Source organism: Silene latifolia, chromosome 2 (assembly GCF_048544455.1).
Source record: "Silene latifolia isolate original U9 population chromosome 2, ASM4854445v1, whole genome shotgun sequence".
Taxonomy (NCBI): Eukaryota; Viridiplantae; Streptophyta; class Magnoliopsida; order Caryophyllales; family Caryophyllaceae; genus Silene; species Silene latifolia.
Window position 1 is genome coordinate 189030367 of NC_133527.1, and position 26087 is coordinate 189056453.

The 26087-nt window shown below is 36.0% G+C and overlaps 2 protein-coding genes across 3 annotated transcripts in view; both read right to left on the bottom strand.

Annotated features, from left to right (window-relative positions):
- Window positions 1–26087, bottom strand: part of LOC141631854 (uncharacterized) — a 109586-nt gene that overhangs the window by 79762 nt on the left and 3737 nt on the right. Inside the window, exons 13-15 of the mRNA XM_074444477.1 lie at window positions 25882–26025; window positions 24920–25180; window positions 24139–24339 (exon numbers count right to left, since the gene is read on the bottom strand). The gene's annotated coding sequence lies outside the window, so the exon portion shown is untranslated. The remainder of the gene's footprint in view (window positions 1–24138; window positions 24340–24919; window positions 25181–25881; window positions 26026–26087) is intronic.
- LOC141643941 (uncharacterized) lies at window positions 599–10050 on the bottom strand. 2 transcript variants are annotated; one of them, XM_074453345.1, is made up of 13 exons: window positions 9923–10050; window positions 8988–9395; window positions 8181–8427; window positions 7010–7122; window positions 5775–5854; window positions 5483–5624; window positions 5283–5363; window positions 4641–4745; window positions 3334–3516; window positions 2895–2987; window positions 1816–1955; window positions 1613–1679; window positions 599–1017 (listed from the first exon to the last, which is right to left on the bottom strand). In XM_074453345.1, the coding sequence occupies exons 2-13, from the start codon at window positions 9372–9374 to the stop codon at window positions 901–903; spliced, it is 1755 nt and encodes a 584-aa protein (XP_074309446.1). In that variant the 5' UTR covers window positions 9375–9395; window positions 9923–10050; the 3' UTR covers window positions 599–900. The 2 variants fall into 2 exon arrangements, with proteins under 2 accessions (XP_074309446.1, XP_074309445.1); XM_074453344.1 differs by lacking the exon at window positions 9923–10050 and adding an exon at window positions 9778–9871.

Genomic DNA, 26087 nt, shown 5'->3' on the forward strand with positions numbered 1-26087 from the left:
TCGATGGGTTAGGGCCTAGGGGAGTTGGAGACAGAGGATACTATTGCCTTACTCAAGCAGATTCAGAAATTATTCGTGTCTAAGAATGCCGGGACACGTGCCGCTACTCACATTTTTACTAGACTTAACATTACTATTGCTAAAGGAGTGGGAGTCCAGCTGCCTGCGAATTTTTTGTAAGCTTGTTTAAATCACAATAAAAGTTGCATTTAAAAAAAAAAAAAAAAAAAGTGGATGTGTGGTACAGGTGAGTAGCCAAAAAAATGCTAAATATACACACTAAATGCACACTTCGATAGGTCTCAGGTTCAAATCCCCCCTCCCCTTTATTGTAATGCGACAAAGTGCGCTTCGATTAACAAAAAAAACAATGGTGAAAACTGGAAGGTATTTTAGAGATGGAGTATATATGAGGGCGTGATCCCAAATAACTGGGCGACTCTTAAAATTTTGGTTTCAAAATTGACATGGTTTTAGGTTTGAGTCCTGCAATGGCATTTTAATGCAATATAGTTCACCTGTCGACTGCACTGTTAGGGTAACCGGTGAAATGCTGGAGGGGCACAATGACCAATCTCAAGGTCACGACACAACTAAATAACATTAGATATCAACGACAATTTAAGCACGAAATGGCAGGAAAATGATACAATTGTTACGGCACAGCCAAGTCTGACTAGGGAGTACATTCAAGGATTTTCTACAATGAAATTAGTCTCCATCATACTGGTCAGTTCAAGTTACAGCCCTAAAACAGAACATTACCTAGTTCATCTGAATGCTATATAACACTAAAACACATCCCTGCCGTCATTACTCCAATACATGCATGTAACAAAGGAAAGCAAGGTGAAATATTCCTTTACTTTTGGCATGCCAAGCTAACCATCACAAATTTAGTTACGACACCATTGCGTTATCAATCGATTGGAGAGCTTGAATTGCAAAAAAACGAACATCGACATCAGGGTCCTCACTTAGCTCGGCTAAACAAGGGCGAATAGTTTTCTCTGCCACCTGCATTTCAATATGAGCCCGTTCAATTTGTGAATTCTACATAAAAATAGGTATGGGTCGCGCCCACATGGGTCTTATGAAGCAGACCAACTCTTCTATATATCTTTAACAAATTCAAATGTCTATGAAGGACGTGCAAATAATGGACCAATAATTCTGCTGTAATTTTTGATAAGTAGGAAGTAATATTAATTAAGGGGCACCAAGGGAGTGGCGACTGACAGCCGTGTACAAAAAGATATCATAGAGATTAGAGGTGACGCCCATCTATAAAAAGACACCATGAGAACGAGCCCATATACAAAAAGACACCCTAGAAGTGATGCCCATATACAAAAAGACACCCTCACAATGTGACACCCGGATACAAAATGAGATAGAAAATTATCATCTCAAGCGATTGTGGGTCGATCTGGGTGAAGCATATGGCTCCACATATATAATCCTTCAAAAAATGATATTGAACTCTGGAAATGAAGAGGCCACATTATGAAAAATACGATGGTTTCGTTCAATCCAAGAGCAAAGAATATTTGGTGGTTGCACTTGGATTGAACGCAACCATTGTATTTTTTTATGATGTAACTATACTTACAGACTGATCGACGATAGGTGCAATTGACTGCAACACCTTTGCCACGTTGAACCTTATGTTGGGAACCCTGAAGCAATGTCACGGATTTGTTAAGATAAGAAAACAGGTCATGAAATTAGGGAATTCAATATATGAAGCTATTAACTCGTAAGGTGCTACGCTAACGCTTAAAAAAAACAAAAACAAATCTAGTATGGTGCTACCTGTCCTTTGAGGCAGTAATGACAACCGGCAATAGTTTTGAGCATGTAATTTCTGAACCCAAAACAGGAGCAAGTAATGAAATTGCATTCACAATGGTCATTCGGTAGAGATAGTGTGGATTATTCATCATCTCCAAAACCTGTCATATTGTGTGAACAAAATAAATTCTCAGTCTTGGAAATGTCTCGAACTGAAGAAAGATACTAAAGGCTAATCTTTTAACAAGTATGGAGTAACATGAAACCTCAAGAAAATTTGATGAGGAAATAATAAAAAAAGGAAACCTCAATGAAATATAGTGACCACGACATAGTAACATGAAACCTCAAGAAAATTTGATGAGAAAATAAGAAAAAAAGGAAACCTCGATTAAAGAGAAATCATGAATTAATGATATTAGACCCATTTGCCAATGGTTTAAGGCCCTGCCGCCATGAAAATATCTCTCACAATCTAAACAATTTTGTTAATGTTGAGCAATTGTCTAGAGAATCAACTATTCCTAGTAGAAACTGGAAAAAATAGCAATACTTGACAAAAGAAAAAGCTAACGACTGACACAAAGCAAGTTGATAGAACATCAATTACTAATTCGCTTTCACTTTCGAGAGAGGGATGCCGTGTTTCTCAATCATGTTACTTGATCTTAAATTATCTTCAAAAAGACTAATCGTTCAAAAAGGCATGATACTTAATCCCACAAGGGCTATAAGCTATATGTTACTTCGACACTTCATATAAGCTCACTTATCCGTGTCTGACACTCGGCCCTTAGACATTGGTATGACACTCTGACACTTCATTTTAGACCAAAAACATGTCAATTTTTCATAAAATAACTCCGACACTTGGGTATGCACCCGTGTCTGGCCTTTGGAACCAAGTCAGAGTAACATAGGGCCTATATAGCAAAGTATCCAATCGACAGCAGTAAATCAAACGTCATAATGCATATGGAGGGTTTAATATAAAGTAATAAACTTTATCTAAATGTAGCACGAATTACGTGCTAAACTTTTGCTCTCTTTTACAGTAGCTGGAAAGAAATAAACTCAAGGGTAAAGATCATAAAGCCAACCTGTGGAACTATGTGCTGCATGGCCCACTCAGGACCAAATTCCTCTGCAAGCCGCTTCACATTATTAGCAGCAGCTTCACGAATGGAGTGTACCTACATAAAATACCCTAGTTCTATCAATGCTTGGTTACCCTGCCGGCGTAGGAGCCCTACACACACGACTTCAGAGATTCACATAATATAAATCTCAGTATCGCCTTTTATATGTCATTCTCATTGTTTGAAGTGGCAGTTGACTTACAACCGAACAAAAAAGGTTGAAGATTTTAAAAACTTGTCGAAATATGCCAACAGAGTTGTTGTATATAAAAACACGGGAAATAAAGAAGTTTATACTTTGCGCCAGTCTGCGGCTAACAGAAGGGTACGGAAGCGCATGAACATGCAAAGATTTTCAGGCTTTGATAATGGAAGGAACCTACTGAAAGGCATTGCTAACCTTATCCTGTAACCACTGCATGCACAGTGCACCAAGTTTATCGTCAAAAAAACCAACTCCTAGTTGGCTTCCAAGTAATGGGATGTACTCTATTATTGCAAGACGAACTCTCCAATGTCTATCCTCAGCAAGCTCCACAATGGCAGGCAAGAGTGATTGAGAAAGCAGGTCAATGCCAATAACCTGCAACAACATGGTTGAGAAATATAAATAGACTACATCACAATGTGTCACTTATGACCACTTTAAAGAGCAAATGAGTCATTTTGCCATAAATCCGTCTAAATAAGAAGATAGAAGGAATCCTTCTCAAACAAGATGGTATCCTTTAGGCTTCACTATCACTTAAAAGACCATGTCTTCGGTATCACAGATATTTCACTCTTAGAGCCAATATGTTCTGTGAAACAACCAAGTCAAGTGGCAAATCTGACAACAGTTGCCAAGTTTCAACTTTCAAGTGTCCCAAGCCCATGTTTCTCATGCCAAAGATCAAAGCCCTTGGTTGAGCACTTGAGCATGATACCAGACAGCTTGGAGCATTAATTGGATAGTTGGACTAACTTCCACAACAAATTGTACAGTACAATGTAAAATTCACAGGAAAAGGAGGTCAAATCAGCAGAGGATCAGTGAGCAAAAGGTCACAAAACAATAAATGAACAATGTAGAGGCCTCACACTTCATAAGTTCTCATTTTAATTAAAAATACAGAAAGCAGATAAATTTCGCAAAAAGCTAAGCAAATTAATTAATGTAAACTAAGAGTCTTCGTGAACATCATTATTAATTGACACTCGGGAAAGAAAGACGGGGACTACAATACAGCTCACCAGCAAGGTTGCCTAATTTAGTATGAATACAATATACATAACATCAGATTTGTGACACGCTCTTAATAGAATGTCTGGTAAGCTCAAACCTCTTCAGTTTACCCCCGTGTGTTCAGCGAATTCAGTAACCCAATTCCCTCATAATAAATGTCATGTCATCTTACATATTTCAGAAGTCCCCTCTCCCAAAGTACATGCCATTTTTAGTCGCAACTACTACATATCCCTTCCTCTTTACACCCAGTCCAAAACAAGGAAAGTGAAGCAGCACCTAGTAAAAAGTTGATAAATAACTGTGAATTTTGAAGAAATCATCCATAAGACTATAAAAGTGGAAATATACTTCCAATCAATATTCCTGGAAGAAACTAATTACAATTCAGTACGCACAATCTGCAATCAGCAGTACAGAAAAGCAAGAACTCACAAAAAGAGACTACAATGACGGAGTATCGAAAGGACACAATGACAAACCTCATTAACTTGATCAAGTTTACTGATTATGTTAAGACGAACATCGGGGAACTCGTCTTTAAGGAGGGAAAGGAAAATTGGGAGGAGTTGCTCGATCGTAGCATCCTGCACGAAAGACGAAGAAGTCTCATTCGGGAGTTGGAAGGAAAAAAAATCTACACAAACTAGCAAACTTATCATATTGAGCTAAATGGCAAAGAAGCAAATAGCATCATCACAGTAAGCCCTCGCCCTCGTAGAATATCCCTGCAATATCATTTATATTGTCCCCAATTGAATTTGGTGACCTATGTCACCGATATTTCTCGTAATGAAAAAATATTCAACTTCTTAAAAGAAAATTATGAAAATCATTATTCTGATAAATAAAATATGACAAAGTTATATTGTACATCTACATATATTCGAAATTTTTATGGTCAAGCTAACATCGGTTGACCACTAATTCAAATGGGGACAATGAATTTCGGATGGAGGTAGTATCGCTAGAAGTCCTTGTATATCAACAAAAGACATCTAGTCTGATGTGTTCTTAGATTGGGAGTTTGGGACACATTCAGTAATTATATGCAACTATCACTCGCTCACACATAAATTTTCATGGTGACAAACTTGAACACACAATTCCCTTTTTGTTTTTACCTTGCCTAAAACAGGGGCCATTCCCATGATCACAGACGCTAAAGCGGAGCGAACATGCTGAGAAGAATCTGATGATAAATCCTGCACAGTGCCAGTTAAGCCGTAACTGAGTAGATGTTTATGCACTGAGTACTAACAAATAACTTTTGAAAGAAGACAAGAAAGAATTTTCAAAAGAAAGTTTAAGCTAACAAAATTACCTTCACGCATGGCAGAATATGCTGGATTGCCAGCTCTGGACTCAAAATTCGAGAAAACTTGGTAACTTTCCCGGCAGCTGCGATACGTACTTCAGCTTCGTTATCTCTAAGTAATCGCACATATGCAGGGACAAGATCCGCCCTAAAATAGAAGGAAGTAAAATGCAAGATAAAGAACTCATATAAATGATAAGAGAACAAACGATCTAGAAGGCAGATACAAATTATTAGACTTGTCACTCCTATATATATTTGGCAAAATACACCAGAGCAACTTGAATCAAGCAATTACCTGGTAGGCTCAGGGCCAACAGCCTCACAAAGCTCATACAACTGATTGGCAACCATATATCGGACACGCCAAGACTTGTCCTGCTCACACACCACAAGACCACAAAGCAGAAAATCTGTGTTAACCTTAACTTCCTAGGACAAATCAAAGAATCCAAACATCTGAAGAATCACCAACAGAGCACACATGTCATTTGAAGATGATTTTCAAATTAGAAACAGTACAAGTACTGACATAGGTTTATACCCATGAGGTAAGGAATACACTAAACTGTCCTTATTTGGAAAAAGTTGAACGAAGAACTACAGCATGTACATGTGTCAGTCAATACCGGTAAGTGCATCTACTGTAACTTGTACACAATCCTTACATTGCAGCATACGTAAGTTAATAAATTTTGCATAAATCTACACTACTTATCTTAATATACACTACTCTTCTAAATACTGAAGTCTGAATGCAACAATATACAATCCTTGAACAGATATCGAGGGTCAAATATTCATAGTCTTCTACATGAAGTGTGAGAACAGCATAAATGATAAAACAGATATGGAGGCATACCCTGTCCCACTACAGGCAGGAGTTTTTACAAGTACAAACACCTTCACAATGCACAGTCTGGTTTATCACACGTACAAAAGTATGCCTTTCCAACCACACTACTACAAAAAGCATTGACAATCCGGTTGGTTATGTACCAAAGGTTACAGGCTGAACAGGGTCCTAGCTGGTTCACTATGATGTTATAGTGAATAACATAACTAAAGATGAGTCTCTTGAGTCTTGACCGTTGGAACATATGGAATCAAAAAAGTCACTTAAGTCTAAGAAGAAAGACGGTACTGCGAATTCCAGCTATTTTGTTGTGAGGGTTCTTCCATAAACATCATCGCTGTGATGCAAAATACTACAGGCAAATACTCACTGTAGACAGTGAGATCTCTTGAATAGTTGAATGTGACAATATAGTGCAAATTAGAGCGTACTTCAGAAAGAAGTGTGACTCATAACACCATATCAAAATGCAAGAAAAAGAACCATGGTATATAAACAAAGAATCTCAAAAGTTACTAGTAAAGGTTCCCTCTAAAACCTTTTTCATGAGGGAAAGAAGAGTATGTTACAACTCAGAAACGGCCAAGTAAGATAATAAACAAAGTACAAGCACAGCTAAGGCACGGCCAACACACTTGAACGATATTAGTAGCAGAAACAAACAGAGATTTACTCACCTGAGAGAAATTAACGATAACAGGAAGCACATGTGCAACACAATCCTGCGGCTCCAACAGTTTCCCAAGGGCGGCACAACCCTCAACAGCTAATAACCTCACAGAGTCCTGATCTAGAAATAAAATAAACTTAAAAGGATAAATAAGACTCACATACTTGGTAAACAAAACAACACGCATGCAAGCACACGCGCGCGGGCACACACACACACGCTCATGCAAGAAAGGAGAGTTTGATACTCTTATTATTCTTCCTCTTAATAGAACTTTCATAGACTTGCGACAAGTTTCAAAACATCTAGAAAAATGTACACTCTTTTTTTACACATACCAATCGCAACACCAGCTCTTGAGCCTAAGAACAGGAAAAAAAAATTATGCTAAGGGATGTCCAATATAATTTTGATTTTTTTTTTTTTCAAAATTCTGATTCATGGGCACTCTTCCTAAAGTCCAACTAAAGTATGAAGATATAAATGCAGTTTCTTGATGGGATATACTACTGACTTTTGCAATCTTTTTGTCAGCAATGCTCCTCAAATTTAGAAGCAAGGATCTGCTAATGTAATGCTCTAATAAGGTTATTAACTGTTGACGATTGTGCGGCTAGATAATATCATAAAATAAATGAATACAGGGTCAGCTAGTTTCACAAAAACTCAGTATGTCATTAATAAGAATTGTAAAAAAGAGGACGTAATCAATCCTCTCCTGCCAAATATCATCCAGCAATTTCAGTTTCTCAGCGCTTGATTTCTCAACATTATGTATGTTCTTTATTGTTTACCCTGAATCACTAAAGCTAGAACTCTTCCAATCGCCTCTTGGTTAATCTCTTCACCATAACAACCATTGTACCAAAAAGACTCCTTAATCCAAGCGAAAAAACTTCAAGACGAGAAACTCATTCAACAAAATCCAGCCCCATTGAGAGATTCATTATGAGATTCTTAATGAAATTACAATCACCCACTACTTATATCATCCAACAGTCGGAAAATACTATAACATTAATCTCAACATTTTTTGCAGAGGAAATGTTCAAATTTGGCCCATTGATATAGTCATCCTTCCATACAAATGAAAACAAAGGACGTCACAGAGAAGGTTCATTGCATCGAGAGAAAGTGAAAAAATAAAAGGAACTGAAGCAAAAAGTAAAGATGTATACCATCTTGAGTTAAGTCCTCAAACATCGACATCACATCGGTCTTTAGATGACTAGGCTCAACAGTTGCAGCAAACTTCCCCAAATTCGAGGCAGCAGATCTTCTAACCATTGGCATGTCATCTTGACACAACTGACGATAGATTGATCGTAACTCTGACTTAAGTGCATCTGGCGCACTTGGATAAGCGATGTGGAAAATGCCACAAGCAGATACTCGAGCAGTAAACCATTCTCCTGCTGCTAGTCTCTGCAAGAAAAGAACATCTGTAAGAAAGGAATACATTGAACATATAACAACTGGAGAAAAGAAAAATGATTCATTCACAACTCCAACATACGTGTGCATTAAGGATGCATGCTTTACAAGGAAAAAAATCTGCCAGATTGGAATTTTATACGTAACGTTCTAACCCATAGGTGTCCGGTTTGATTTTTCATGTATCCCTAGTGTAGGGCACATTACCTCCCCCTCCACTTGGAGATTAACCTATAAAATACTACGAAAAGAGAGAGCAATCTTTTTTCCGCTTTTCTACAGGTGAGATGGATAGGTCCTGTTTGAGTAGGATTCCATCCCAATCATGGCGCAATAACGGAATAAATTATCCACTTTGCCAAGAAAATTGACAAAAGTCGGTGGTGCATAAAATTGGTCATTGTTATACCAACATGATTTAGGTAAGCATAGGTAAACCGTAAACGTCTTCATCTGAGCCCTTAACATAATAGTTAAATATCAAAATACCAAGTACATTGGAAGGAACTCGCAACAGTATAAACATTGACAAAGAAAGAGAAAAGCCACACCTTCACAAGAGGAATGAAATGATCTACCAAATCACTCTCCTTCATTTGTGATCCAATCCTACACAACGACTCGACTGCTTTATCCCTTACACAAGTTTCTTCAACGGTGCAAAGGGTTTCAAGAGGCGGAAGCAAAACATGGGCATGTTCAACACCCCCAACATATGGAATAAACAAGCCCAACTCCTCCGCCATAGCAAGAAGAACCTCATCATCATCATCATTGTTCTCACTCAAAAACGGAATCAACTCCTTTCTCGTTCGCTCCTCTCCAAGAGCACGAGCAATCGTCGACAATCTTCTAATAGAATTTAGCCTTAATTGTATATCATCATTTTTTAGCTCATCTATCAACACAGCTATCGGATACAATGGCTCCTCCATCATAACCCAAGTACGTCAAACGATCTTCAAACAAAACACCAACACATAACAATTATCAACCAACCATTCAAAAACCCTTATCCACTAAACACCAAATCTCAAATCTAAACTACAAAATAATTACTCCCTCCGTCTTAATTATTTGTTTGCCGCTGATTAAAATACCCTCGCAAAGAATATAAAAAACGTAAACAAATGATCGAGACGGAGAGAAACCTCATTTAAGCTAATATCTCATCTAGGCATCACAATTCATAAATTCCAAATATCTCATTAAATGTAACAAATAATTATCCCTAAAACAAACTACCAACAGACCATTCAAACTAATTATTATGAATTACAAACAAATATACTCCGAATAATTCAAAATTCAATTAAAAACATTCTTATAAAATAAAATTACCAAGCAAATTCAATAAATATTCATAGGGCGCAGCTAATTCATGCAATACATTATTGAAAATGAAATGAAAGATCAATCAAAAGAAAAAAAAAAACCAAAAAAAAAGGAAAATTAATCAATTGCGAAGATAAAATGGTCCACTTACAGTAATTTTTTTGATGAAATAAAGGTGAAATTGTTTTTCCAAATGGTTTGCATAAACAGAAAATAAAATAAGGGGGTAAAGAAGAGAGATGGACGGAGACCGGGTTTATTGTGATTGTGACCCGAACTAGTGATTAAAATTTAAAACAACTAATCTTAGGTTCTGTTTGGCAAAACTAGCTGAAAAGGTACCTAAAATCTAAAAAGGTACCTGAAATCTGAAAATGTACCTGAAACCTGATAAGGAAGCTGATTTTTATTAAAAGTGTTAGGAAACTAGCTGAAAAGGTAGCTGATATTTGATCAAATGATATAAAAGGGCAATGGTTATTATCATTGGCGTTAGACCTGGCAAAAGCAACCCAATCCGATTGACCCGTCCCAAAAATGTTGACCCGAGATTCGAAGTGACCCGAACTACATCACCCGAGTGTGAGCCGAAAACCCAAATTGACCCGACCTGATCCGAATATGACCCGAGCTTTCTTGACCTGAAAAAGACCTGATCCGAAACCATCAAATCCGAAAATGACCTGACAAAATATAACTTTAATTGAACCAAAAAGACTTGAAATGATATTTCTTTATTATTCATTGACCCGAAAATGACCCGACCAGAAACAACCCGACCCGCTTGACTCGAAGCAGACCCGACCAACAAACCCGAAACAGATCTGAAACCCGAAATGACCCGTCCCGACCCGAATTAACTCGAAATCAATGAGAGACCCAAACTTACCCGACTCGAATTGACCCGACCCGAACCCGTCTTGTTGACCTGTTTTGCCAGGTCTAAGGTGTTGATAGTAATAAAGTCGTACTGTAGTTTTTTCAATGTAGTTGCGCAAGTCTCCAACATGTTTCAAAGAGAGTGGGAACAATAATTAATATATCACGATTAGGTAAAAGAAAAAAAAATTCAAACAATATACTCCGTATCATTGAAAAATGTATTCTACGAATACAAAATTAGTTCTCTATTAAACTCATACAAAAAAATCGATTTTTTTCGGTGAAGTGTATTGAAGAATTTTATTTAACTGTTGTTTGTGTTATTTGGGAGAAAGTATTGAATGAGATTTTAGTTGACAACATTAAAAATCAAGGGTAAAATCGGTAGACAAAAAAGAATCAGGTACCTGATTTCTCAAATGCTATATGAGGTAGCATTTCATTTCAGGTATTTTTTTTGGTCAAAAAAGGTAGTTGCCAAAATCTAAAAAAAAACAAAGTACATGATTTTTTTGACAAAAAACTACTTGAGGCAAATCAGATACCTGAAGTGTACTGTCAAACGGAGTCTTAGGGTAAGATTATTAGTAATATTAAAACAAAACTTTGGTAAGTTTTAAGACAACATTTATTCAAGACTACCAATAATCTACCTTAGTCTTAACAAAGTCTTAAGTTGAGTCTTGAAAATTCAATACTCAACTTAAGACTTTTGGTGAGTCTTGACCCCATTTTAAAGGGGGATATTCCCCGTCTATAATGAGAATTTGTGATTTTATAAATGTCATGTTTATAATTTATATATTTAATTGATTATAGGGTGTTTGGATTACTTTTTTCAAAGTATAAAATGGACACATTTAAATCGCTAAATTCTGACGTACCTCTTATTATTAATATGTCTTGTACTCTAGATGGATAACTCACTTCTTAAGCATCATACTATCATTTAAACTGTATTGTTTAATGATCGTGTTTACATTATGTCGCCAATCACCCGTCTTGTTTGTTGGCTCGAATCATCTATAATTATCAGAGTTGAACTGAATTGTTTATCTTTAATATTTTTATTTACTAGTAAATTGATAGTTGTATTTAGTATTTAGTATTTCATATTTAATAATTTTAGTAATAAAAATGTGATTGTTATCAATTGTTGTAATATTATTTACTTTAACCAATTGTTGTAATTTGTTGTAATTATATTTAATTTTGCCAATTGTTATAATTAAAATTTTGACTATATATTATTTGTATTGCATAATTTCATAATCGTATTATTTACGTACAATTTTTTTTGTTTATAAAAACTAAGGTGAGCAAAGAATAAACAACATAAATCACAAAGAAATTAATTGAGATATGAAGTAATGGGGTCCACCATCATTGCGTTTTTGGAAAAAAAAAAATTAAAAATAGACTTGTGTATGATGAGGTGGATGCATGATGATGCTTTAAATGTTTTGGTATTTATAAAGATAAGATTGAAATTTAATTATAAAAATTACTATTAATAGTGTTTAGTATTAAGAGGTAGAAAAGAGAAGGTTTAACACTTTAATACTTGTCGTTTTTATAGAAAAATAATATTTTATGTAATTTTTTTTCATAACAAATCTATATATATATTTAAATTTCAGCTATCAAAATTTTATACTTTTGATAATATTCATCGTCAAAATTTGTGAAGTTGGGGTCCCGAAAAGAGAATGTAACCTTTGGTTTTGAACTTTGAATGAGGGGGAGTAAATGAAATTAAACAGTATGGCCCAATTGTAGATATTACATAATGAAACCCAATTAGAGAGTAATTTTCATTTAGGCGGAAAAATTTGGAGATCTCTTATTCTTTAGTATAAGGGGAATTTTGGAAAGAATCTCGCTAATTTTAATATTAGAGAATAATATTTGAAATGGAAATGGAATATATTCATATAACATATTCTACCTTTTTTTTTCCTTTTCCATTAAATCAAAATTAGAAGATTATTTTGTAGTTACTCTAATATGCTGACAAGTCAACTAAGATTAAAACTTGAAAATATGAGATGTCATGTCAGCAGAATTGGCTAACATTAAAGAAATATATAATGATATGATTATGTGAATTATATTACTATGTCATAGCAAATTATTTACAAGGGTTGTTCTCATTAATTAATAGTAGATTCTTTGGAGAATCAAATTTAGAGACCTAATGACCAAAGAAGTGTTTTTACGGGTGTGACAAAATCAAGTGACAATGTACCTTGGATGTTATTTGTGCTCAATAAGAATACCGTCTTTATGCCTATATTCTTTGTGTATACATAAATTACCGTTTTATGTAACTTTTACCATTCAGAAAGGTGGTGGTCGCGTGCGGCGGCGGCGGAGGAAGTCACAACTCCGTCGGTGGTGAGAGTGAATTGGGAGAGAAAATAGGAAGATTAAGTGAACGAGGAATAAATGAAAGGGGTAAAAGAGTAATTTGTATCCATAAAAGAGTAATCTGTGTCCATGATAATGAATTCAACTAGTAGTAACTAGTGTAGATTCCGCGTAAATTAGCGGTAAATATAAGCCTTTTAATTTTTAGTGTATTAGTTACAGATTTTAGGTTTATATCTCACAAATTAATCAAAAGAATTGAATAATTACATGAATTGTGTTTTTTATGAAACTATTTTAGCTACATCAAATTATTTTTAAAAAAAATCTTTTTTCGTCACGAAGTTAATAATAGGAAATATAGTTTTTATGTATAGATTATTTTAAATGGAAAATTAGTTTAATAAATGAAAATCTAATTTGTTCCATGTATAAGTTTGAGCACTTTAGAAGGAAAACTTTAGAGAAGTTGTATTCTCTTAATTAGTATATAGGAGGAATTATACTTTTTAATTTGCACTTCATGAATATTTATCAGTTCACTCAATTGTATTTTGATATGAAACAAAAAAATTGTAATGGAAAACTAATAAAAAAAATTATTTAAGTTTTTTTTGTTAGTCTCACGAAGCGCGCACATAGTCGCATTACAATAAAGAGAGAGGTGATTCAAACTTGAGACCTATTTTCCACAATACCTCCGTCTTAACCACTAGACTAAGACATCTTCGGTAAAAACAATTATTATTTAAGTTGTGAATATTTTTTAGTGAATGTTTTTTGTCACGAAGCTAATAGTAAGGATGTATCAAGTTATTCTCTACAGTAATAATTATTGCATTATTGAAAAATTTAGCAACTTATACTTTATAGTTTAATATCAATTTTATTTTATTTTAATGAAAAAATCATAATTATGAATTTATTTTAAAAGTTAGAGTTTATTTATAAGAATATACTCATTGAAAAGATAATAATGTAATGAAAGAAAATTTTATTTATTACCTTATTTAGCTAGATAATTTTTGGAGAGAAAACTAAGAGAATTTTTATTCTCTTAGTAGTAATGGGATTATTACACATTTAATATAAAAATACTTCTAATCATATCATCATATCATATCATCATGTATTATATTAAAGCAACAACCAGCTGCCTCTTTGATTGCCACGTGGCATAACCATGGTAAAGGCGTTGTATTAAAATATTATATTATATTATTAATTTGTTTATAGAATCATTTAAGAAAATCCACTATTGAATTTGTGTAATTAAAGTAATAAATAAATATGTTTACCTATCTAGCCCACAAAAAATGCTACATTATTTTGATCTCTTTTTTTTATTAGTAAACAAAAGACGTAATATTGATTATTGATTCTTTCTAATTTGTTAAAAAATATTTTTTTTAATACAAAGATCTTATTAGAGGAAGTTTAGAATAATTATTAGCAATTAAATATTGCCATAACCGAAATATCGCATTATTATAGAGCAAAACTATGACATCTTAACTTTTTAAAACTCAAATCCCATGGTAACAAAGGCAAATTTGATACTCTGATATACTGATTGCCATATTTTTAAAAAGAAATTGTCATATTTTTAAGAAATATTAGATGGAAGATTCTTTAAAATCCATAACTCATCCATATGCTTTTCTTATTTGAGATACTCAAATCAAACCAAGTCTTACCCAAGTCAATAAAACAAGTAACAAATTATAACTTCCTGCTATATAGTGGTATAATTCTCACCTAAAATCTCGGTAAAATAAAAAACAAATCACTTCAAGGTTTCTAAATGTAAAGTATAGAATATAGTTTTGTATCGGTAATTATAAAAGTTACAGAGGAAGACTATATATATACAATAGCTAGACAATAGGCTCCTAATCTTTGCCATGAATAACAAGATACACAAGGCTAGCTAATTATATGCTAAATAAAATCACTAATTGATATATTCTAAAGATACAATTATATGGTGGATGCTTGATTGACGAAAGATATTGTCTTATCTTTAACATTCCTCCGGAAGATGGACGGTCTCTGACGAAGTCCAATCTTGGAAGAGAGGTCGAGAAACTTGCTCCTTTACAAAGTGAAAGGAGAGGGCGAGATGTTTCATCCTTGAGTGAAGGATGGGGTTGGCGGAGTACTGTGTGGCAATGAGATTATCACAGTAAATGGTTGGAGGTCGAATAATGGAAATGCCGAGTTAGTAAGAATAGAACGAAGCCACAAGATTCGCCAGTAGTGTCAGCGATAGCACGGAACTCGGCTTCAGTCGATGATCGAGAGAGAGCTCGTTGTTTCTTAGAGGCCCACGAGATGGGATTGCATCCAAGATAGACGAGATAACTAGTGGTCGACACAAGATCATTAGGGTCACCTCCTAAATCTGCGTTGCAAAAGACATAAAGATATAAAGAGGAGGATTTCTGAAGATGAATACCATAATGCATAGTGCCTTGTAAGTAGCGCAATAGGCATTTTAGAGCTGCCCAATGGTCGGTTGTTGGATGAGAAAGAAAATGAGCAAGTTTGTTGACGGAAAAGGAAATGTCAGGACGAGTGAGGGATAGATATTGCAGGCTGCCAACAAGTGCGCGATATTCTGTTTCGTTGTCAATTACTTTATCGAGATGTTTTTTGAGAGGTGGATAGGGAAGCATAGGCGTGAGAATGGGTTTGCAGTCATGCATATTGAATTTGTGTAGGAGGTCGGAAACATACTTGGTTTGGTTTAAGTGTAAACTAGTGAGTTTTGGAGTGACTTCAATACCAAGAAAATAAGATAAGAGGCCAAGGTCTTTAAGGGAGAATTTCGTGGAGATAGTGGAGATAAATTGGGTAATGTGAGTGTGGTTGGGTCCGGTGATAATAATGCCGTCAACATACACAAGAAGTAAAGGGTGATGTTGATCGTGTGAAGTAAGAACAAGGAAGGGTCATAGAGGGAGTTGCGGAAGCCGTAAGTGATGAGATATGTACATAATTCAGTGTACCAGGCTCAAGGAGCTTGTTTAAGACCGTAGATGGCCTTGCTAAGATGACACACGTAGTCGGATTTTTCCGGGTCAACAAAAGCGGGTGGCTGATCCATGAAGATTTGTCGGTCAAATATCCTTGTAAGAAAGCGTTGTTGACGTCAATAAGAATAATTATAATAGTTGGGCCTCAACCATCAACTTAAGGTTTTGGTTGAGACCCAACTATTATAATTATTCTTATTACGCTCCTTCACTCAAATGCCCATTGGGCTTGAAGAGTGGTTAGTTGTACACCGACTCCCCCGTAACGTGTGATGAAATTCCACTTCGAGAGTTTTTGAGGAGTTTTGAGGTTGTCAGAATTCGAACCTGTGACCTTTTGTCATACTGGCTTTGATACCATGTAAAGTATAGAATAGAGTTTTGTATTGATAATTATAAAAGTTACAGAGGAAGACTATATATACAATAGCTAGACAATAGGCTCTTGATCTTTGCCATGAATAACAAGATACACAAGGCTAATTATATGCTAAATAAAATCACTAATTGATATATTCTAAAGATACAATTATATGGTGGATGCATGATTGACGAAAGATATGGTCTTATCTTTAACACTAAGTTGGTAAACATACATAATAACATAAATAATACCCACATTTCTAATCCAGTTCATCACTTCATTACTAATATAAGTCATTCCAAAATATGTTTTTTTTTACAAACGAAGAATTTAGATAATTTTTGTAACTTATTTATTGTATTACTACACTACTACGTACTAATATCATATTACGATGATAAATTTTTTTATTTTAATTTGTAACTAATAATGGATGTTGTTTGATAATTATTAGGTCATTCGGGTTCAGCTTGAATCGGTAAATTTCAGTGGGGTCCTATTGGATTTGTTACTCATATAGGGTCGAACTCAGTCATTTAAGTTTTTTCAATGTAGTTTATATGTGTTGCTGTCTGGTTATTTCAGATTTTCAGATATGACTTACTTATGATCGAGTCATCTCAAGTATGGGTAGTCATTTTCGTGTCAATGATGAAAACGGGTTCATTTTACTATGTATTTGAAAAAATAATTAAATGGGGATAAGGTGGTCATGGTGCAAAAATTTCAGGTCGTGACTGGGTTGAGTTGGATCATACATGTTTTAGGTCACTTATAAGCTGTATAATTTATATTCCAGTACCAAGATTGTTGAGTGTTCGGGTACACTATTATTGTACTTTATAATATATCATACTGAAAAAAAAAAACTATATGGTGATAAATAAAATAACACATGCCATTGTTTTACTCAATAATATATTGAAATATTAGAAATTTAACATCATATATTTCTGTACAAATGAGAATCAATTAAACATATACGCATTATACAAATTATTGTATTAAGTATTATGATGCTTCTTTTTAGAATAAAATGTTCGATTGAATGAAATAAAATTCTACTAGTGATCAGAAATATATTATTAAGTACGTAGACTTGAATAGAGTGGTTGTGGATGGTCGTTGAAGTGCCGAGGTAGGGTGGTCGAATAAGTGGCATGTCGCATGGGGTGGGGTGGGTGAGGGGTACTACGCGTGGCGGCGGATTCAGGGGGAGGGTAGATGTTACGGAGGGTATAAGACGGTGGCTATGAAGAGGGAGGGGATGGGGGGAGTTTGGCTAGTGGGTTGAGGTGTGGGGGGCATAGGAGATGGTCGTCGCTGGGAGGGGGCGAGGAGGGATGCTCAGGGTTAAGATGGGTGATGGTTAAGTTTTTTTCCTTTTCTTATTTGATCATTTGTGTATAACAAACGAGAGGGGTAAAGTCGAAAAAAGTGTGCAGGATTTGCTAATATGCGTAGCAAATAGCAAGTCTTTTCATAAAATAAAATGAAAACAATTATATTAAAATAATTTATTAAATTTTAAAATGCGATTTTCGAAGACAACCCGTGCGGGCACGGGTTCAAAAGCTAGTAACATGTTTTAAAGATTGACCCATCGGGTCAGGTTATTACCTTTAAACTAACAGATCATAAAGTAAGGGTTATAAACTTATAATCGTTTCAGGTTATGAGTTAAGATTTACAAGTCTTGCCCCGAAAATGTGAGTTGAATTGGTTAGGGTCAGGTTTACGATTGAGTGGCTTAACCTAACGTGTAATGTGAAAGGAACAAATTTTGAAATGATTGTTGATATAATATTCAATAGTTATTATATAAAACCGTTTCACACAAGTATTACGGTAAACCAAATAATATTTTACTTAAACAACTTCCACCAATATCACTTTTCATAATAAGGGCATTAAAGTCTTTGTAATACGGCTTTACAATATTTTATTGCAAAAGCGTTACAAAAGACTTGGTATATAATATCTTGTTTGGCTCGATCGAGTGGCTTTTACTCGATCGAGTCACAAGACTACTCGATCGAGTTGTAATGCCCGTCCTTTTAGGGACCCATTGACCGACGTTGACTGACCTTAGACGCCTACCTTGATCTTCGGAAACCTTACGAGTGATGACTTGTGACGATGTGAGTCTTTGAGTGCGTGTTACTCGATCTAGCTGAGGCTACTCGATCGAGTAGCTTTGGAACTCGATCGAGTAACGGGGTTTCAGCGGGGAATTATAAATCGTATAGTCGTGAAACCCAAATCCTTTCTCCTTTCTGCTTGAACCTAAATGTCATCATTCCACTTCTCCTCCGCCATAGTTCCTCTCATTGAGGCCTTTTAGAGTTGTTACACTATAGGGATAGGATTCTTGAGTCGGGTAGCGGTCTTAACGTCGGATTGCTTTGTATAGGTATGTTGTCATCATCATCATCGTCTCCTTTGATTTCAGTTATGGTTGTGGTGTTAGTAATAGATGGTTATGATGGTTGTTATAGGCGGTTTTGATGGTTGATTGTTATCTTGTCATCGGGCGCGGAATCGATGCGGTTTGCTAAAGGTAGGTTCGCCTACTTAGTGCTGTTGGTTGTCTAGAGTGTCTATTGTTGTTGTATAGTTGGTTTAGTATCTCTGTTGATGATTGGTTGATTAACATTGTTCTGGAATAGGAGTTGGTGAGTGTTGATTGTTCAACTGGTTGTGATTGTTTGTCTGTGGTTCTCGAGGTGCATCCTAGGCTGAGTGGAGTCACTTGCGGGAGTGGCTTCACGCCCTTGATTCGCCTTTTGTGGAATCCGCCACAGAATGGATGTGCACATTAAGGAACATGAGTTATCGCTCGGATAAATGAGCGAGGCTTAGGTGGGAACGACTGCGGTCCCCTACTGGCAGGACTGGATCTTCGGGCAGTCAGAGGTGTGTGGTTAGTTGGAGGAGGAAGTGTGTATGTATTGCTGTAATTGAGTTGTGTTTTTTTTTTATACTTGTTACCTCAGTTTCTGACCTTGTGTGGTTTTGGTTGTGTTGTCTTTGTGTTGTGTCTACCGTGATCCACTATGGTGAACAATCAGTCTTAACAGGTTGATGTATGGAGCTTAGCTGGGTGCTTGGAAGGACGAGTCTATCGTGAGTCTTGACAGAGATAGTTTCACCTAGTTAGAAGTTATCACGAGTTGTATCTTTTGTATCTTTCGTTTGGTTTAAATCACTTGTAATATATTATAATCGTTCTATTATCGATATTTGATTATTACTGTCCTCGGGCAACCGAGATGGTAACGCCCTTATCTGCTAAGGAAGGTCTTGTTAAGGCTCATTGGTAGATGGGGGTGTTACAGAGTAGCTTACACTAGATCGAGTTCCCAACTCCCAAAGGTCACTAAGTTCCAAGTCCATTTGTATGAAAGGTTCCAAGAGGTCTAACATGTGTCTAAGGTCAGTCAACAGGTCCCTAACATGGCGGGTATTACATTGTTTACACCGCATAATGCAGTATGTGTTTCCTTTGAGCTGGAGCATTTATTTCGAACTAACTCGGCCCATACCCTATGGATCATTTTATGATTGTGAAATCACAACATGGGCTTGCCCACTACCTAGAGTTGGTTTCAAATATACCTGGCAAAATAAAACTGAACTCAAAAAACCGATCGAAAACATCTGAATTGCTAACATATCGAACACTAGATATGGAGTTAGCTTGAATAGTACCCGTAATCCGATTCAATCCGAATCGAAACGAAATCAATAATAATCGAATGATACCTGAAATCTGAATATATCTTAACCAATAAGAATTGAACTGATTGACCCGAATTAAAACTATTTATTTTCTCATAAATACACTCATGTTTTAGGTATTTTTCATTAATTCTGTATCTATCAATGATATTATGACTTATTACATCCAAATTGAAAAGTATAAGGTATATTTAAATTTTATTTTATTTTTACCGTCAACTTAAGAAAATTATGACCTGAATCTCAACTGAACTGAATATAATACTACGGTTTTCTATACCGCTGGGTACTCTATCGAGTAAGGCTTACTCTGTCAAGTAAGTGAGTTTGTGCGTGTAGAACAGTGGACTGCTGATGGGTACTCGATCGAGTAGGTGTCACTCGATCGAGTAGGGAGCACTCGATCGAGTAACTGACTTACTCGATCGAGTAAGTCGGTTTTACGGGTTAGTTTGTCGGATTTTTTTAGCAATGCGAGAAAGATATATAAACATCTTTCGTCAGTTTCTTTTTCACTTTTACCTTTTTCTAAACTTCACAAAACTTAAACAAGTTACGTTACTTTCTCTTTCGCATTGCTACCAAATCCTAAGGGCTAGAGTCGTTGGATCGTTGTGTTCTTTACGCCGTTGAGACCGTCGTATTGTGGGTAACATCCTTGTACAATTTTTATGTCGTTTCGTTGTCTTTGGTTGAAACCCTAATTGGGTATTTTGGGGGATTTTGGGAGTATTGTGATTGTTAGATAGTAATGATATGATTGTGTGATTATAGGAGGTGATTTCGTAGAAGAGCGGTTTTGAATAGCTGATTGTGACGGTCTTAGTGATTGTTTTTTCCACGCAGGGTTTCCCTACTCAGTACTCGGTTATTGATTACATTGTGTTTGATGGTGGATTGTTGTTGGTTGTTTACTGTTGTTGATCTTTATCGTATTGGTAATTGTTGTGTAGTTGGTTGAATGTTGTTTGTCCGTGGTTCGCGAGGCGCGTCCTCGGCTGAGTGGAGTCACTTGTTGGAGTGACTTCACTTCCTTGATTCGCCCCTTGTGGTTCCCGTCACAAGGAGTATGTGTGTAATACTCCGTATTTATGAGTCTTCGGGTACTCTATCGAGTAGGCCTTACTCTGTCGAGTAAGGGTAAGTTGCGTTTTAAAATAGTTTCTGACCTGTTGGGTACTCGATCGAGTAACTAGGATACTCGATCGAGTAAGGGGGTACTCGATCGAGTACCTTGAGTACTCGATCGAGTAGCCGGTTTACGGGGAGTTTTTATCGGGTTTTGTTAATTATGCGATTAAGATATATAACCTTCGTCGTCTTTATACTAAACACTTTTGCAAAACCTAATTTACTGTTAAAGAGAGAAAAGCAAGTACGTTCATCATCTTAATCGCATTGTTAGCAAATCCCGGAGTTTGGAAGGTCGGTTTTCATCGTTTGATATACCGTTGAGATCCTTGCGTCGAGGGTAAGATCTATGTACCCTTTTTGTTGTCTTTCCTTTGATTTGGTTAAACCCTAATATAGGGATTTGGGGGTTTTTGAGTAGTATGTGATTTGGTAGCATTTGTATGTTGTATGATAGGAGGAGGTTTCGTAGAGGAAGCTTTTTGATACGGTTTGTAGAGACCGTCGATAGTGTGCTTTCCGGGTAGGATTTCCTACTCGGTATTAGTACCATAATGGGATGATTGTTGATGTGTTGAGATTGATTGTTTGATATAGTAATTGTATTGTGTGAGTTGTGATTGTGATTGTGATTGTTGTCTATGGTCCTCGAGGCGTGTCCTCGGGTGAGTGGGGTCACTTGCGGGAGTGGCTTCACGCCCTAGTTTCGCCTTTCGTGGAACCCGCCACGGAAGGGAATGTGCACATTAATGGACGGGGTTATCGCTCATTATGAGGAGCGGGGATTTGGTGGGTACGGTGCGGTCCCCAGCTGGGGGGATCAGTCCAGTGGACGATCGGTGATTGAGATTGTTGGAATTGGTGTGGTTGTGTATGTGTTAAGTCATCTGTTTATCTTGTTGTTGATATATATTGAGTTGTGTGATTAGTCTTGACCCTGGTTTGTTGTTTTGTAAACTGCGGTGATCCATTCGGGGATGGTGAGCAGATATTGAGCGAGTATGAGAGATGAGCATCGGGATATTTGGGATTGCCACGATATGATGATAGAAGTCTTCATTTGTAGCTTAGTAGTTTCTTTACATTTCGATTAGAACGAAGAAATGATCGGTTTGAGAACATGTATTTGTACTTTTGGTTTTGGTTTCGAGATTGTAACCTTTCACTAAGTACTTCTATTTAAACGTAGTTTATTTATTGTTTATTTGATTATCATTGCCTCGGGTAACCGAGATGGTAATATCTTCATACCTGAGTGGTCCTGGTAAGGCACTTGGAGTATGGGGGTGTTACAATGTGCACATTAAAGAACTTGAGTTTTCGCTTGGAGTTGATGAGCGGGGATTTAGTGAGAACGGCTGCGGTCCCCCACTGGCGGTGTGGAATATCTGTTGCAATGGATATTCTGGCAGGACTACACACTATAGTGTGTAGTCAGGTGTGTGGAGATGTGACGAAGTTGGGTGATTTGTATATTGTTATATTGCTTATCTTGTATTGTGTAATCCGTAACTGACCCCGTTAATTGTTTTAAAAACTGTGATAATCCATTCAGGGATGGTGGGCAGTGATTGAGCATGTATGAGATGGATTGCGCGATGGTGAGCAGGTATGAGATTGATTGCGCGAGGGATAGCTGAGATGTAGTCAACACGTGTCACTAGAGTCTTCCGCTGTGTCTTGAACTTATATTTCTTTTTAGTTGGTTTGATATTTTGGAACAGATGTATTTCATTTTACAGTTTCGATATTTTGGTTATGTAATCACTTAAACTCATTTATTTAAGTATGTTCTTTTATGGTCAATTTGATATACATTGCCTAAGGTACCGAGATGGCAGTACTTACATGGATTAGGTGGTCTTGGTAATGCAACTTGGTATATGGGGGTGTTACCGTGTTACACTGAAATTGACCCGACCCGAACTATATTCGATTCGAAATAGCATAAACCGATTAAAGCGGTTAACAGAAATGAACCCGATCGAAATTGAACTGAAATTGAAATTAAGGTAAGTTGATTTAAATAGAACCGATGAACCTTGTCCAAAACTAAACCGGATGACCCATTTGCCAGGTTTACACTTTAAAACAAGGTTCAATCCTAAACTCAGCAGCTAGTCAAGTTTGATCTCTCAAACGTGCCGAACCAATTGTTACGCTTAACTCAACAAGATATGGGAGGCGTTGCTTGGCCTCGAGTTGTCCCTTTTGATGTTTCTAGTTGTTGTTAGTTTAGAGTAGTAGTGCGTGTTTTGTTTCCTATTTTTCCTTTGTGTCGGCTTGTTTTTTTGGGTTAGTCCCGCTTCTTTATACCAAAAAAAAATAAGGTTCAATCCTAAATCAGTTGGCAATAAGAAGAGCTTCTTTCATGTAGAAACCCAGATGCAAGTAATGAACTACCATACATGTACTCTCTTTGTTTCACAAAAATATTTTCATTTGACTCATTAGGAGGCAAAGTTGTGTAACTTTAACCACAAATATATTAAAAATTTTAAAAAAATAATAATTAAAATATGAAACAAAATATTTATGTTTGAATTATTTGGACTTTGAATTTAGAAACAAAAATCCTTAACTGTAATTAAAAATGAGGTTTAAACTTTGAATTTAGAAATAAAATGAGGTTTAAACATAAATTTTAAAAGTTGTCACGTGTAATACAGTAATTAAAAAAGAGGTTTAAACTATGTTATACTCGTCTTTCCTTTTGAGATAATTATGGTTACACTAACTTTTCGATTATAAGCACATGAGTATCGCCCTCAAGATAAGTTTCATCAACACATCAAAACTCACGATTGCCAGTGAAGCTAAAAATATCGAGTATTAATGTACATAATGTCGCTCAAAGTGCTAGAGGGAATTTGGACATAACTCTAACTTGATACGATTAGGTTTTTCTTAGAACACGAGTATCCTTGTACGAAAATCTTAACATCGGTCATGTCAATATGTCATCATCAATTGTTGAAGAGCTACACATAACTTGTGGTAACTCTTTACAGCTACCCTTTCAAAATTCTCATCAACATGATACTGCACCAAAACAACACAATGAAAAAATGTACGTCAAATAGTCCACAAAACAAAAACATACTCTTCGAGTCCGGTCATTTATTTACCTATGATTTTGGCATCAAGAACAAGGAAAGAGAAGAGGGTCAATTATTAGATAACAACTGAACTAAATTGAGTATTAGGATCAAACTGCCCATCAAAGACATTCTTAAAATAGAACCGTAAACAATTGACTTAGACACCCAAAATTAAATAGATAAATAGATGACCGGGACATAGAGCACAAATACTATCCTACAACCAGTTGTATAATAGCATTGTACAACCGCCTCAAAGTTGTTGAGCTCTTACACAAAATTGTTGAGCTATTTTACGAAGTTATTGAGTTTAATAATTATTCTGTTAAGCTCAATAACTTTGTACCACAGCTCGAAAATTTTGTTAATAAAGCTCGACAAGTTTGTAACAAAGCTCAACAACATTGAATAAGTTGTATATACAACCAGTTGTATAATACATTAACTGGACATAGAGAGTAGATGGAATTGAAATGATAAAATAGTTCAAATATGTTTATATAAATGAAGGGAGTATGTACCTTAAACGAGATTAAGGAAGACTTGATGGTATCAAATTTATCTTTCAAAGTAAGAATTACTCGAGGTAAGCCTTTTTCAAGTATTAATGCAACTAGCTCTGTAACTGCGATAATTTTATCTAGGCATTCATGGTTACATTGAGCTTCCACATATTTGATAATCTCATCCAAAATGAGACCTAAAAACTTTGTATTCCACCTCAGAAGAGTGACACACGGCGACAAACAATGGTTCCGAGCATCAATCTGATTTTCACCAAGCTGCACAAACACAATAGAATCTCTACTTAATCGACACACCAGAAATCAAGAAATCATTTCCAAGCGACCCTTTGATCGTAAATGGGTTGTTAGAACATTACTAAATGACTCAATGGCTTATATCAATGAGAAAACGTTGTTTGGAAATCTCGTCTTGAACGAGTTTTGAATTTGTCGAATGCTAGAATTTTCTGTGTTTACAGGAACCGTACGTAATTGATTTCGAAGCTTTTTGGGGGAGCTGGAAAGGCTGTAAACCCCCGGAACATTTTGCCTTGCGACGGATTTTCCGTCGCAAGTGTTGACTTTTGGTTTGACCTTGACAGCCACGTGGCTTCTATGAACAGTAACTTGTGACTGAAATTCCGTCGCATATATTGACCTTAGGTTTTACCTGACAACAGGGTGTTTGGCCCCATGTACAGTGCATTGCGACGGAAATTCCGTCGCAGGTTAACATTTTATGACGGAAGCTTGCAACGTCTTTGTCCGTCGCAGGATTTAATTTGCTACGGAAATTCCGTTGCAGGATTTTATTTTGCGACGATTATTTGCGACAGTCAAATTACGTCGCAAGTCCGTCGCAAATTCTATATTTGCGAAATTCTATATATATCGGTATTTGCGCCGTCGCTATGGAACATTTTTTGTAGTGAGCTCTCATTTGTTCACATAAAAAAATAGGTAGAAAGCAGACTTACATGCATGACCTGGATCATGTAGTCGAAGGCGAAATTGCTGAGGTTGGCAACAAATTCAGAAGAACTTTTCTCCAGTTGTGTGTCAAGTACAGCAACAAGTCTTAGCAGAACATATTGGGTACGATGATTATTAGAAGCCGAAATCTGTAATGAAAAAGGTTTTCAAAAAAACATTCATACATACTCTAGTAATCCAAATAGCGTAC